This window comes from Lissotriton vulgaris, chromosome 2_1, assembly GCF_964263255.1.
Source record: "Lissotriton vulgaris chromosome 2_1, aLisVul1.2, whole genome shotgun sequence".
NCBI classification, from domain to species: Eukaryota; Metazoa; Chordata; class Amphibia; order Caudata; family Salamandridae; genus Lissotriton; species Lissotriton vulgaris.
The window spans coordinates 775433250-775448067 of NC_141687.1; the positions used below are offsets into that span (position 1 = coordinate 775433250).

General features: G+C 46.0%; 1 protein-coding gene across 1 annotated transcript in view; it reads left to right on the plus strand.

Annotated features, from left to right (window-relative positions):
• The first annotated feature begins 1844 nt into the window (after window positions 1–1844).
• HAT1 (histone acetyltransferase 1) overlaps window positions 1845–14818 on the plus strand; it is a 490786-nt gene continuing 477812 nt past the window's right edge. Inside the window, exon 1 of the mRNA XM_086956126.1 lies at window positions 1845–2142. Coding sequence (XP_086812252.1) covers window positions 2052–2142 — 91 coding nt within the window. The 5' untranslated portion in view covers window positions 1845–2051. The remainder of the gene's footprint in view (window positions 2143–14818) is intronic.

Genomic DNA, 14818 nt, shown 5'->3' on the forward strand with positions numbered 1-14818 from the left:
AAGGCCACAATCCACGCTCCGCTACCGCAAGCGAAGACTCCGACTCAGCGAACACCGGCGGCGGCAAACCGGGTCTCCGGGACCTCCACCCACAGCCACAATCGTGCCTCGTCAACCCTCCGTCGATGTTTAGGCCAGAGCAACAACCGCCGTCGAAATCGGGCTTAGAAAGTTCTCCACATCCAAGGACCGGACCCTGTCGATCACCCACGGCCGATGTTATTCAACTGGAACCCGGCTGGGCCAGTACTCGAGTCCCCGGCTCACAAGCTGGTGTAGGCCCCAAACTGAAACTTGATGTAACTCCGTCCACCAAGCTGGTAAGAGTCCCGGGATCGCTCCAAAGTACAGCACAGCATTTCACACGCCCGGAGGCAGGGTGTAAATTCAGGATTATTAGCAGGATCATCTGGCGGGGACGGAGGTCGGCGGAACCGGGAGCCTAAGCGGCCATCTTGTCTGCTAGCGTGAAGGCTCCTGTGTTGTCTTATTATTAAGTTTATAAAATTCCTACCCTTAAAATAAGAATGTTATGCCCTATCACATTAGTATAGTAATAATGAAATAGTGTAGTGATGATGTAATACAATTATGGAGAGAGGTCTAGCCCCACGGTTGTAAGTTTTTAATAAATTTGTCCAACTTCTGTGGCAGATGTGCATCTTATTATTTAACATAACCTTTAAAAAAGCAGGAAATCTCAGTTGTACCGAGGCTCCTAGGCTCTTTAGCCTGTCGATCCTTTGTCCCATCTCCCACTGCCTATTGTAGGTGGTAGCTGAAACATCTGATCTAATCTCGTATCTAGCACCATCCACTTCAATAGGTTTCATCCTCAGGGCTTTTGACAGTATTTTCTCTTTCAGAGAAAATATTAGAAAGTTAATTAGGATTTTCCTGGGTTTAGCCCGGTTTTTATTGAGACTAAAGGGATCCCTGTGGGCTCGTTGTATGTCTTTTGCTATCTCCTCTTCTAACTCCTCCATCAGGAGCCTATTTTAATCAGTTTTACTACATATGTTTTGATATCATCACTCTCTCTGCCTTCAGGTACTTTCAGGCAGGGCCGGACTGGGAACCAGAACCGGCCCTGGCAAAGTGCTCGGCCGGCCCCCCTCCCCCCCTCCGGGAGGAGAGGAGAGGGGGGAGAGGTGCGACCGCGCTCTGTGACAGGGCCGGTTTTCGGCCGTTTTTGTTACAGGGCCGTTTTTGCAGCATAACGGCCCTGTAACAAAAACGGCCCCAGGGGCCCAAAACCGGCCCCCAACCATGCGGCCCACCGGGGAATTGCCCGGTGCCCTCAACGGCCAGTCCGGGCCTGCTTTCAGGATTTTCAAATTATTTTGTCTCTGGAAGTTTTTCAACCTTTCCACCCTGTCCACGTTCTCTTTCTCTGCAGTCCTTAGTTTATCTATTTCAGCGCAGTTTATCTGTACCGTTTCCCTAAGCTCTTTGACCTCCTCCTCTAATGCTGTAGTTCTGCTGCTGAGGTCATGGGGAGGGTAGGGGGGGGGGAATCAGGAGGGAATGGAAGGAGGGGGAAACATGACAGCCAGCATGTAGCGGGTTGCGGGAGAGCTCCTGTAGCGTTTGTGATCCCGCAATGTGAACGGATAGGATCATACTGATTTTGCTCTGAAAACCATGAAATACCTACTTATGATGCCAGCATTGTGAAATCCGTTTTGTGGAGTTTATTGATTTAGCTCACCGGTCTTCAGCAGCAATCGCCGCCACTTCTGAGTTCAGCGTGGTGAGAGGTCTCTGGCACTGAGGGAAGCTTTGGCTTCAGCTTCGGCGCTGCTCACTGGTCTATAGCAGCAGGCGCTGCCGTCCTTTATTTCAGTGCAGCAGGAGTTTTTGGGGGGGGGGGCGCAGCGGGAGGCTACGGCGCTGCTCATCGGTCTACAGCAGCTGCCGCCTTGAGTTCAGTGTGGGGAGCGGCGAGTGGTTTCTCGTGCAGCGGAGGCTTCGGTGCGGCACGGTAGGAGGTGGAAGCGGAGAGAAGGGAAGAGGTCAGCTCGGTGTGGAGAACACGGCCATTGGTAACAATGGCAACACTGAGTCAGAGCAGGTGTGGTGTAGGGCGGCCCTGGAGCTGCGCAGAGGAAGAGGTGCAACGGCTAGGATCCCCTTCTGACGGTAGGACAGTGGTCGAAGTGGGGGGAATAAAGTAGGGGAACTGTTGGCGGACAATCAGAGGGTGGGAATAACCCATGGATTGGTTCAGTGGGCGGAGTCAGAGGTATGGCAGAAAGAGCTAAATATCCCAATGTACTTGTTTCCCATTTCACTAACTGGTTACAGCTTATTACGTTATTTAATTTAACCAATTTTATTTAAGGTTTAATATTTGTTATTGACATTAAAATACATTCACAAAGTTGGATACCTTTCCAATCACAGAATGTATCAAATATCCTTAAAAGTGGAATCGCAAGCCATTTGTCTCCCAGCCATAGAGTTTCTGTCATCAGCTTCTCCCTTTTTCCACTAGAGCAGTTCAAACATGGATGGCAAAATATTCTAGTTTGAAAATGTTTTCCACATAATTACGTCTCTGCCATATTTACCACAAAATACATCACCTGCTGCATAATCTGATGCTTTTAAGTAATAAATTGTTTAGAGCTCAAACGGATCAAAAGTTAATAAAAAAATGTGACTTGTGCTGCTGTGAAGTGAGGGCCCTTTGCAGAGGTTGACTGGTCCTCTTTCTCACTGTTGCAGTTGTATGTTCCACCGATACTAACAAGCAAACATCTCTGCAGAGACTGTGTTAGTATGTGTAAAAATGTCAAAATAATAAAGTATCATAAAATTTACAGCACCGCTAATACCAGTGTAGGGTGTCAGAGCACTTTACATCACACATATTACATAGAGACAATCAATCATATGTGTGTAAATCACTGTATAGGAAATGTTACATAAGACAAAGGACTACAAGGTGTAGGAGTCACATGACAACCATACTAGTAGGCAGCATAGTTTAATAGTGATTGGTCTGGAGAAATAAAAACTCAGAATGTAAAACGTAATACCATGGTTGGGGGTTCTCTTTAATAATCAGAATTGATTTCTACTGAAAAGAACCCTATTTTGCAACATTAAGATAAGCAAAGACTGGTGAAAAAAAACATAGGGCTCTCATTTATACCTTGTAGTTTGCATTCAGCTCTTACATGACACTTAATACCTCAATGTTCTATGTTAGGATTTTAACTTATTAACTGCAAGTAACAATAGGGTCTCTCTTACAAAAGGTGCAACCTACTGACCTATTTACATTATGTACACTTTGTGATCTGCATGGTAGGCACATTAACAGTCTGGGCTTCTTTTCCATGAGTTAAAACTTCCACTAGACATAACACCATCTCACTCTACTTAGTATATAAAACACTGGAGTTATCGTGAAATTGTTATTGTTGCCGGAAATTGTTAGAGGCCAGGGGGAGTCAGTGAGTGCTTTTAAAACCATATTATACTTGCAAACACAACGCCCCTACCTGGAGTCAGCACCCGGTGTGGTGGCACTGCGCTGGAGCCTCCCTGCCCAAGGGTCCTGTGACCTCAGTGACAGAGTCACTGTCACTCTATGGTGTGCTGCTTCATAGGCCTGCCTCCCAGACTGGAGGTGAACTTCAGAATGAATTGTGGTGGACAGGCCTTCAAGGTTACCTCACACTTGTCACTGCTAGGATCCACCAGGTGGTGCTAAGACATCAGAGCTTTTAAGATCTTGCGGGGCCTTCTAAGGTCTAGCATTGGAATGTGCTCCCCCATGGGGGAGTAGTCTGATGGACTGGTCGTGACGGCTGAACCTGGTTCCCCAGTTCCAAATTGAGCAGCTCTTACTATAGTTCCACATCCTCTCCAATGAACACCATACTGCCCCACTGAGAGAAACTTGCACTGCACTGACCCGCTATAAACACCTGGATGTGACTCAATTCAAATTATGCACTAGACAAGAGCAATATGCTGCCTGAAAAAATAACAACATCCTTGAAAAAGCAAACACTCATAGGGAATGCAAGATTAGGTAAAGCATGTGAAATGTAAGCAGGAACAACAGGGTTACCTTTTTCCTTTTACACTCATTACTCAGAAATTAGTGAGTGCTTTTGCCTGAAAAGTTAAGGCCATGACTACAGGGCCCAGAAGGGACCCTTTTCAATTCCCATTGCTCATATCCTTACAATACAACACAATAAATACAATATCCTTACAAAACATAGGCAGTATGGTTTAAAAATACCACATTTGTGAACACACAGCCACTGCACACATTTCATTTTCCAATTCACCCATCAAGCAGATATTTTAGTACCTCCAGGTATAGTACACTTGAGTGGGAAAACAATGTTATTGAAAGAGAGACTAGAAAACAAAAGTAGTGCTTCACTGGCAAACACTGTAAAGTGGCGCTAATGTGTTTAGGTGTGAATAAATCAGTCAATCTGGCCACCTCGCAACCACGCAGTCTTGCTTTAGTTAGTTATTTTTCATATTTTTGAATGTTTTATTTCTATCCACACCTAGGTTGCTCTTAGAAATTGAAAAATGGCAGAAAAAGACGAGGTTTCTTTTTTTGGATCCATTTTACAGGGGAGCAAATAAACGAAAGGAGGAAAGAGAGGGTAATGCTCTTTCTTGAAGTCTCAGTTTTCACTAAATGAGGAGGAGCGAGACAAAAAGAGAGGGAAGAGAGAGGACAAAGAGAGGGAGGGAGGTGGGGCAGCTGCCAGCGGCAAAATAACTGGACACTGTCCTTGTCTTTTCTGGGCACAATGAAGGAAAAGACAGCCTTTTTCCTTTTCTGCGCGTCCCCAAGAGCCGAGCCTTGACTATCGGCCTTGGTGATTTCTGCCATCCGGGACGCATATTTGAAATATGAAAGTAGGGGAACGGACTTGATATAATTGAAGAAGTAGGGGCACACCGTGCCCTGCCGATCCCGCCCTCTTCGACCACTGGGGTAGGAGGCAGAGGAGGTGGCTGGAATGATGGGGCTTTAGGTGGCTTTCCACAGAGAGAGGAACAGTCTGCCAAAAACTGATTATCTATAGATTGTAGGCAGAGCTGTGTCGGTCTGTTGAAGGGTGAGGTAGAAGAGGAAGCAGTACCTGACCAGGTGGACTCCATCAGCTCTGACATCAACAGAGGTAGGGGGAAGGTGATACATGAGGACACACCTGCAGAGGGGGTCTCTAGGTACGTGCTCCGTAGTTTAGGAAAGGTAGTGGAAAAGGGGGTTAGCCAGCAGATACAGGGACTATCGAACCAGAGAGAGATCTGTGTGAAGCGAGATAGGAGGCAGAAGGGCGAGAAGCGGTGAGAAGGAAAGAAGGTTGACAAGGTGGATGGGGTGCAGAGAGACAGAAAAGAGGAGTATGCGAGCTCTGAAACAACACATACCACATTTAAGAATTCTTTACCCTCTGACCCCAAGACAAAAAACAAAAAGTCTTCACTAAGGAAAGGGGTGCAGACCCCCAAAATAAAAATTATCCCATCCCTAAATACGTACTTTATAGTTCTACCAAAATTTCTAATTCTGGGTGAAAATACGATGGTGGGCGTGAATACTGGCCAGGAGAAGGATGCCATGAAACGGTTAGTAACCCATGAAAGCCACCTTGATGATCCCGGTATGGTGGGCCATGGAGACGGGTTAGAAAAATCTCGGATAAATGCCGACTCCGATACCGACACAGGCAATCAGCCTTCCGCAAAAAAATCAGACAGCCTAGTCCCTATTTCTGAAGACCCTGCACAGGCCCCTCACCACCTACAGAAGGAGGACACATCTGTAGGAGCACTCTTAGCAGTATTATCAGCAGAAATCAAAAACAGGTTCAAAATATCAGTGTCGAATCAGTTGGAGATAAAGAAGGCCTGTGAAGTAATGGATGGGTCAATGTTCTTGCACAGGGTCTCTCTGATCATTCCACCCTGAATGGGTATAATAACGCAATGCTTATTAGGCAGATGGCGCCCTGTCAATTCAATTCAAAAAGACTTTATTCGATTATAAAACTTTGACAACCATAAAAGTACAAAAAATCACAGTTCAGAATCAATTCACATATGTCAGTCAATATATAAAATAGTTAAAAATACAGAGACTCATAGCTAAAAGGAGTTGAATTTAAACAGATATCATTTGTCTTGAGTGAAAAACATTTCTGAGAAATACAGAAACAGATGCCACTGAAAATATATCTTCAAGTTTCTGAATAGCTAGGAAGGCAGGTCGACATTGTCTAAAATTCAAATATTTTAAAATGGGCATGATCCACCTTTGCCTTGGTACAGTATAAAATTTAAAAAACAATAAAATATGAATATCTGATTGAGTAGAGGTATTATCACACGGGCATGTATATATACCAGTAGACCAATCATTAATGGCGGGAAAACTTAATAACCTAAATACAATCCCAAATCTAAATCTTGTCAGCAACTTTCATGTGCCGTCATCCTTAAGGTTAAGTAGGGTTGTATTGCCTGCGAAGTTAAGGTCAACTGGTGAGCAATCACAGTTTTTTCAGTTAATTCATTTTGATCTCTTAAATTCGCCAGGTAAGCAATACATAACCTTTTTAGCTCTTTCCTAGAGATTTTTGCCATTGACTTGGGATCATCATAGAATTCGGGGTGATTGATGTAGTCACAAAAAGTTTTAATGTATCTCAACCATTTCACTCGGTGAACGCCCTCCAATTTCAGGGCGTCCCCCAGTATAAGGCGATTTAGATGACACTCATCGGTGGTCCAGACCCTGTGCCACAGAAGAAGCTGTTGCACCCTAATAAGATCTTCCAAATAGGGCATGCCGAGTTCAGTGTGGCAATTATCGGTCAATGTACCCTCCGGAACAGTAAGGAGATATCGCAAAAAGCTGTTCTCAGTTAGCTGCAGGCTAGAAACATTAAAATTACCCCAAATTCCCGCACCATAAGTTGCCACTGCAACGCAACTGGCTTTATAAATACGTAGGAGCTCATTTACAGGTCTCTTTTCCATCTTTTTGCTAAACAGTTTAAGGGCCATAACAGACTTGACGAATAGCATATTTCTACTTTTTATAGCACTTTTCCATTGCCCTGTGCAGTCAAACAGTATACCTAAATGAGGGAAATTAGAAACATGATCCAGTGGCTTTTTATCAATAAACATGGTTCTTTTCCTCTGTTAAAAATTAACGCCACAATTCATAGAAAAGGTTTTAGTGCAATTCACCTTCAAATCTAAATTGGTCATGAAGGTGGAAAACGATGTAATCATAGTTTGCATCGCCACGGGTGTTCTTGCCATCAAGACAGCTTCGTCTGCATAGGTAAGTGCCGGGATACGGCGTTGCGATGCTGTAGGCATATCTATACAGTCCCTTAGTAAAATATTCTCCAAACTGTTAATGTAAATAGAGAATAAAAACGGGGCAAGGACGCATCCTTGTCTTACCCCCCTCGCGATATTAAACATTCTAGTGCACTCTCCTTTAATTCCATATCTAATCATAGCCCTTGCTCCATTATAAAGCTCTCTTAAAAAACAAATAATGTTATCCTCAACACCCAAACAAATTAAAATTGACCATAATTTAGTGTGATTAACACAATCAAAGGTGGAGGTCAAGTCCACAAAAGTTAAAAACAACCTTCCTCCCTTAACCTTGGTATATTTTTCCTCTAGTATGAATAGATTAAGTCCCTGATCTATAGTCCCAACTCCGTCTCAAAAACCATATTGCAGGTCACTAATAATCTTGTACTCATTGGCCCATGACTGCAGCCTATCTAAAATGATCCTACCAATAATTTTAACTGTAGAATCAAGCAGAGATATTGGGCGGTAACAAGTACAGCTAGCCCTGTCCCCCTTTTTAAAAATGGGTACTATAATATATTCGTACCAGGTACTAGCAAGGCCCACCGTGCAAGCAGCATTCAGGAATCTAGTAAGCAGAGGTGCCCATAATGTTACATTATTTTTAAAAATATCTACCGGGACACCATCTGGGCCCGGTCCCTTGCCCCCCTTGCTTAAGTTAATGCCCTTGATTACCTCATCCAATGTAAAAGAGAGATTCATCCCCTCTTTATTATTTGGCAATGAAGGTACCTCCTGCACCAGCAGTTCCCCTAGAAGTTCCACAGGGCTATAGAGTGCCTCGAAGTGCTTCACCCAATCATCCTCTGAAATGGCAATCTCTAGCCGCACCTTAGAGTCATCTTTAAAAAATGGCGCGTTGACTGCCCTCCAGAATGCAGTCATGTCCTTCGAATCAGAGGCGTCTAAAAGTGCAACCCATGCTTCATTTTTCATCTTGGCCCTTCTCTGTTTAATAGCTAATTTGTAATTTTTACGGAGCTCCCTGATCTGTTTAAAATCTCTATCTTGTTTATTCAAAGCCCGTTTAAGTTTAGTATGTGGCTTAGTGCACTCCAGATCAAACCAACCCTTCTTTCTATTATCATGATTCCTTAGGTTAACCCAAAGGCCTTCCTTTGGGATACTGTCTACAGGAGCACAAGGATCTATAATTTCAACCCTAATGGGAAAATGATCACTTAAAGTGATGTCCAGTACACTGTAGTTAACTACACTATACCCAAAGCAAGAAGAGATCAGAACATAATCAATTAGAGAAGTTAACCCTCTACCGTTAAAGGTTGTGGAGAACGGGACCTCTGGGTGACACAGTTTGTTTGCAAAACCTAGATCATTCGTGAAGAGGATCTCATTCAAAGCATCCCCCTTACCGGTATGTTCAAAGTGTGTCAGAATGGACTCCTTTTCCACCGTTAAACCACAATTTCCCTTACCAGCTCTATTACAGAGAGTGAAATTAAAATCTCCCCCCATATAACGACGAACTCCTTACGTTCATTGCATATTATCGCATTAAGTTCGGAGCTTAGAGTTTTAAACACTGCAACCAAATCAGCAGAGGGAACATTGTTATACAAGTTAACAATCAAAATACAGAGAGCATTATTCAAATGTAAACCAACAATATGGTAATAGCGAATATTATAAAAAACCTCCATGTTTTTACATTTAAAACAATTCGAGACATATGTGCAGAGCCCACCCTTGGCTCTGCCATGTGATGAGCGAATGGCTGGAGTAAAAACAGTCTTTAAACCATTAATATGGCAAACTTCCTTAGCCCAAGTTTCTTGGAGACACATCACATCATGATCTTTAACTAGATCGGACCAAAGCGGATTATCCAATTTGGATCTAAGTCCAGCAATATTCCAAGAAATGAAAGACAATTTATCCTTTGACTTAATGCTCACAACATGATTTAAGTCGATGACTGTACCTATACTGCTATCTGAAGAACCCTTACTTATAAACGGGTCCCCCCCAGATGCAGCATCAATTCTTTCTAGTTGGGAATCATCTGGATTAAGTATCGGCCATCCTCCTAGTTCTTGGATTTCCTCAATTGCTGATAGTGGCTTAGCTTGGGTGTCATAGGAATTTTTAACACATGTAACAGTTACCTGGTCCCGTGATGGTCAATCCACCCCTCCCAACCCTGACAGGCAGTCAAATCTGTTATAGGTTGGGACAGTGAAATGATGATGATTATAATGGCAAGTCGGCACAAAACCTCCATGCATCATAGGTGCCATTGGAGCATTAAAGCGACTTCCATTATATATGGACCTCACCTCATTGAATGGTTCATATGATTTTAGGTTACCCGGAACAATCGGGGCCACAGGGTAAAAATAGCTCAAATCCAAAGAAAGGATTCCTCCTGCGTTGTTATAATTAGGGAAACCACTAATGAACTGAACCGTTCTTGGGTCCTTAAAATTAACAATAATACAGTCTCCTTGAATATTCTTCACTATGTGGCCCAACCTGGTTACTCTCCGAACAGTGATAATTTCCCCCCGCAAATCAGGTCTAAGGGGTCTATTTTGCCCCAGCCAGTACATAACTTTGTTTTTTAGTTCGTGGACAGATTCAACCCTGTTATTTTTCCATTCTGGCACCCCAGCCAACACAATTACATAGGGGTGACAATCCAGGGGAAGATCAACTCTCTTCTTATGTCCTTTACTTAAGGGAGCCTCTGTGTTAGCTATTTCTGATACCGTTTTGTCAGGGCCTCTGGTTAAGCCTATTTTATGGGAGACTACGTTACTATCGCTCTCTACCGTGGGGACCAGTTTGTGATCATTAGCTTTTGACTTCCCACTTGTTTGCTCTGATAGTTCTTTTATAACTAGTCCCTGCTTCTTTCTAGGAGCGGGATTCGGTTTATTTTTGGGTAATATAGGAGTGCTGATACTGGCAGATGTTTGATCCCCTAGTTTTTTCAACATCTCCGAATTAGCTCGTACAATTCCCTCGAGGATTTCTAGGTGTTCACCTATCTTCCTAGTCCGTTCCACCAATGGGAGAATTAAACTCTTGACCAGGTGCTCTATATTTTCCAACGAACACGTGGTACTTCTGGGATTTGTGAGCGGACTTTCAATTATCACAACAATAGGACTAGTAGGATTCGAGCAGGACGTATCCGGCTGGATAGGTATCTTATTCCTATACGTAACCCCGTATCCCTTTTCTTGGAAGAAACTGTTTTAACCTTTTTAGTACAGGAGCCTTTCTGTTGGTTTCCGCCACGCTTATGTTTTAAAGCGGCAACCTGAGGTTGTACTATGTGGATACTATCTATTGGCTGTTCCCTAAACAATAATTGACTTTGGCGTCTGCCCAGATCTTCACTTGGATAGGCCATATAGGAGTCTAGGCTCGCGTCAATCCCACTTATGTCAAGGATAGTTGAAAGGTCTCGTTGGTGGCTAGCTATTTCATTGCTCTGCATACTTTGAATATGAGGTTGTTCAGGTGAAGGAACAGTAGCAATACTCCCTAGTGACGATCTTTTAAAAAATACAGGGTCAAGAGATAGCCGCTGTTCAGTTAAAGCTATTTCCTTCTCCAGTACAATAACCGCTTTGGTGAAGAAGGCGTCTATAGTACCAATGACTCCTCCTCCAATTTCCCCACTACCTACTTTATTCCCTTTGGAGGTAGTTAACGCCATAACTATTGGACCTATAAGTGTGCCTCAATTTCAGTCAATAATACAAATACACCTTAAAAATAAGCTTAAAAAGCAATTAAACAGATATGTAGAAAGTCTTACTGAATTCAGAAACATAAAGGGGGTTGCCCAGTCCAGTCTCAGTCAGTCTCTGACGGGCTCAGACGGGCCCGCCCTTGGCCCGGGCTTCGCCCGGCTCGTCCTGCGCGTGTCCCGCGATGCGCGGGTCCGGTTCCGATTTAAAGCACCTGGTGTGCTCTCTGCTGGGCGTTCCCGGAGGCAAAGTGTTGTGGGTGATGTAGTCAGGGTCTGCACTTGTCACAAACCCTGATACGAGTGTTTCCCGCTGAGCGGGAAACGCAAGCAGTTCCTTTTTTTCAGGGGGGGTTTGTTGATCAGCCCCTACCCGGTCCGTGGTGCCTGCTGCTGCTGCCGAGAGTAATTCGCCAAACCAACAAAGGAGCTTTGATGTCCCGCGAGGCGCGGGTCCGGTTCCGATTTAAAGCACCTGGTGTGCTCTCTGCTGGGCGTTCCCGGAGGCAAAGTGTTGTGGGCGATGTAGTCAGGGTCTGCACTTGTCACAGACCCTGATGCAAGTGTTTCCCCCGGAGCGGGAAACCCGAGCAGTTCATTTTTAGGTTTCGCTGGGGGGCGGAGCCGTTAGGCTCCTCCTCCAGAGAAATCTATTGAGTACAGTAAGCACTCTGGAACACGCCCCCCCGTCCCATTTGCTAGCTCCATAAATGGAGCCTAGCCATTGGACGAGGGGCCTGTCCATCAATGCCGGACCAGACACGGGGGCGTTCCCGAGATTCTTTGGCTTTGGCGACGTCACGCGACGCCGGGAACGCCCCCGAGTCTGGTCCGGCCGGGCCGCGCTTGCTGCTGTCCTGCCTTGTGTCCCTCCTCCCGCCATCCCCACGTTTCCCGCCTCCCTCCCGACGTCCGTGTCCTTTCCCGCCCCCCTCGTCCTCTCCCGCCCGCCCCCCTCGTCCTCTCCGAGGTTTCTCCAGCCGGCCGGCCGGCCAATCCTAGCGCGGCCGGCCGGAAGTGCCCGCCCCCCTGAGAAGTGTCAATACTCTCCCTGCCGAGTTAAAGAACTGCATGTACTGCGACCCTGATTGTACCTGCAACTTAAAGCAATGCCCATCCCAGATCACCTGCATGCTTCTGACTTTCTCCATTTATTGATAATCAGCTGACCACCCGTGGGAGGTCACGCTGGAATTAGGCGAGTTTGAACTCCTTGCCTGGCAGTCACAGCAGACGTCAGCAATGAGCGAGTGACTCCATGGCCTGCCTTCAGTACTTCTAGGGTGCAGCGCATGACTGCCTGTCATTCACTGTTAGTACGTGTGTGGTGCCTCGGTCACCCTCGCGCCGCGGGGGGGCTTCATTAACCCCAATCGTTGTACGGATGCCCTTCCTCCGTCACCTCCAGCCCCCACCCCCTCGACGTGCAGTGTCAGCGCCCGGTCACGGCCGGTAAATGTGCGTCGACATGACAGGTAATGGATGCCCGGGGCCCTGCCTCGCGCAGACTGGATCCGTCCGCGCTCTCGTGTCCACTTGAGGAGCGGTGTCATCGGCGAGCAGGCTGGAGATGGACGACCTTTGCGTCGGAGGAGCTGCAGGCAGACGGGTGCTTGTCTGAGCGCAGTGGCCGCGGCATTAATAACCAGCCCTTGTTACCTTTCATGCTGCGCCAAGGTGACGGATCGCTCCGGAGCAGGACCCGTCTGCCTGGAGCTGCGCTGACGGACAAACCCCGCAGCACTGCGCCTTCTCGAAACCAGTCCCAGCTCACTGCATTCCTATGCCACTTTGAAGCGCTATGCTAAAGAATTCCCGGGTCTCCGCAGGGGCCGTTCATGGTAGTGGTGCAACAAGTGCCCTTGGCCTTAATTCATGGAAGGAGAAATGCCCTTCAGTCCCTTATTCAGGCAGTAAGAGACGGAAATCATTGGGTGCTGTGGGCTCCTCACGCCCCTGTTCCCCGGTGCCACTGCACCTGCCGCACTAATGATATCTACGTCTTTGGTACTTGGTAGTGTGGTATTCACGAGGCTGAAGGGTCAGTCGTGTAAACGGTCAGAGCTGCACTTCTGTACTGGGATAAGCGCCCTGCCAAGGAGGAAGTTTGATTATTAGGTCCATACATTGGGATGAGTGCTATGCTCAGGACCATGGACCATGGACTATGGGGCACCGGAAGACCAAATTATGCAGATGGGTTGACTAAATTAAGTAGCAATAAACAGCACATTTTATTGTGTAATGTCGTTATTAGTACCAGTTAAACTCTCAAATACAGCAATATGCAACAGAAAGGTGACTGTCAACTATTGTGAAGTGCCATCCACTCTGCGGCAACAAGTGTAATTGCGTTTTTAGTAACTTTTGAGCGAGAAACAATGCAGCCGATGATGAATTAATTGGCAAATCATTAATTATGCTGCAAACGTCACTGATGCAAAATCAAATAATTCCATTGGCCTTTGCTATGCTGTCCTTCCAATAATTATATCTCTCTAAGTTTCTTCACCTTACCCATCCTTTATGTTCTTCGTCCTTCACGCCTCTTCCCGACACACCTTCACACTTTTCCACAGCTCTCATAAACGTGGGGTTCATTTTCTCAGCATAACGAGGCCTGTGGCTTTTATCACCTCTTCAGCCTCCCCAGTACGCTGCCAGCTGCTCAAAATTTATATACACCTCACATTCCAATGGCATATGTCCCGGTCCTAATCGTGCAGCCTCAGTGTTTTCATTAGCCCCTGCGCTCCTCCTTACAACCCCTCGAAAAAAGTCCTCATCTTCTCCACTAATAGTCTATTTAACCACCAATTAAACCACCCTTTGTCCATGCTGACCCCAGGAACAGTGCCTTTTTAGGTTTCGCCTGTCGAAAGCTGCGCAAGCAGCGTTTCGCTAAGGCAAAATCTTTTGTTTTGCAGTATGTGGGCTTTGTCCCGTCTCTGTTTCCATTGGCTAGCTCCATAAATGGAGGCTAGCCATTGGAAAACAGAGGCGTCCGTCATTCTGCGAGGCGACTCGTGGGCGTTCCTGAGAATTTTTCTCATCCAGCCCCTTTTAACACGTGCGGCGGTGGGTGTGTTTTTTTTTTTCCGTGTTGTTTTCGTCTTTTCAGGAGTGCCTTCAGCCGGATTGGTGTTGTTTTTATTTACGTTCAGGTAAGATGCATTTTCTTTATATTTTTAACTGTTTGTTTCTGTTTGTTTCTCGACTTTGTGTGTGTAGTTGCTACCCCGTGTTGTGAATGTTTCGCTTTGCACGCCCCCCTCCCGCTGTCTGTGCTTTTCCTGCCCCCCCTCCCGCTGTCCGTGCCTTTCCCGCCCCCCTCCCGCTGTCCGTGCCTTTCCTGCCCTCCCTCCCGCTGTCCGTGCCTTTCACTGTTCTGAACGGCTTTCTCTTAGTGACGCAAAGAACCTTGTTGATGTCTCTCCAGAAAAACAAACATGCCGGCAATTATCGCAAATTGAACGAGTTTAGCAGGGCCAGGGTAGCTGTGACCTCTGATTTGAAATCTGCCACGCCGCGTGCGCAGCGGCTGTTTATCCGCCTCGCTAATTAGCTCCCTGAGATTGTCGACGCCTTTGTAGATATAGCAGTGAGAGCAACATGCATTTAACAAATATATATGTCTGGAGGACGGAGGCGAGCGGCCGGATCTAACCAGGCCAGCTCCACTCCGGTCTAACGAGG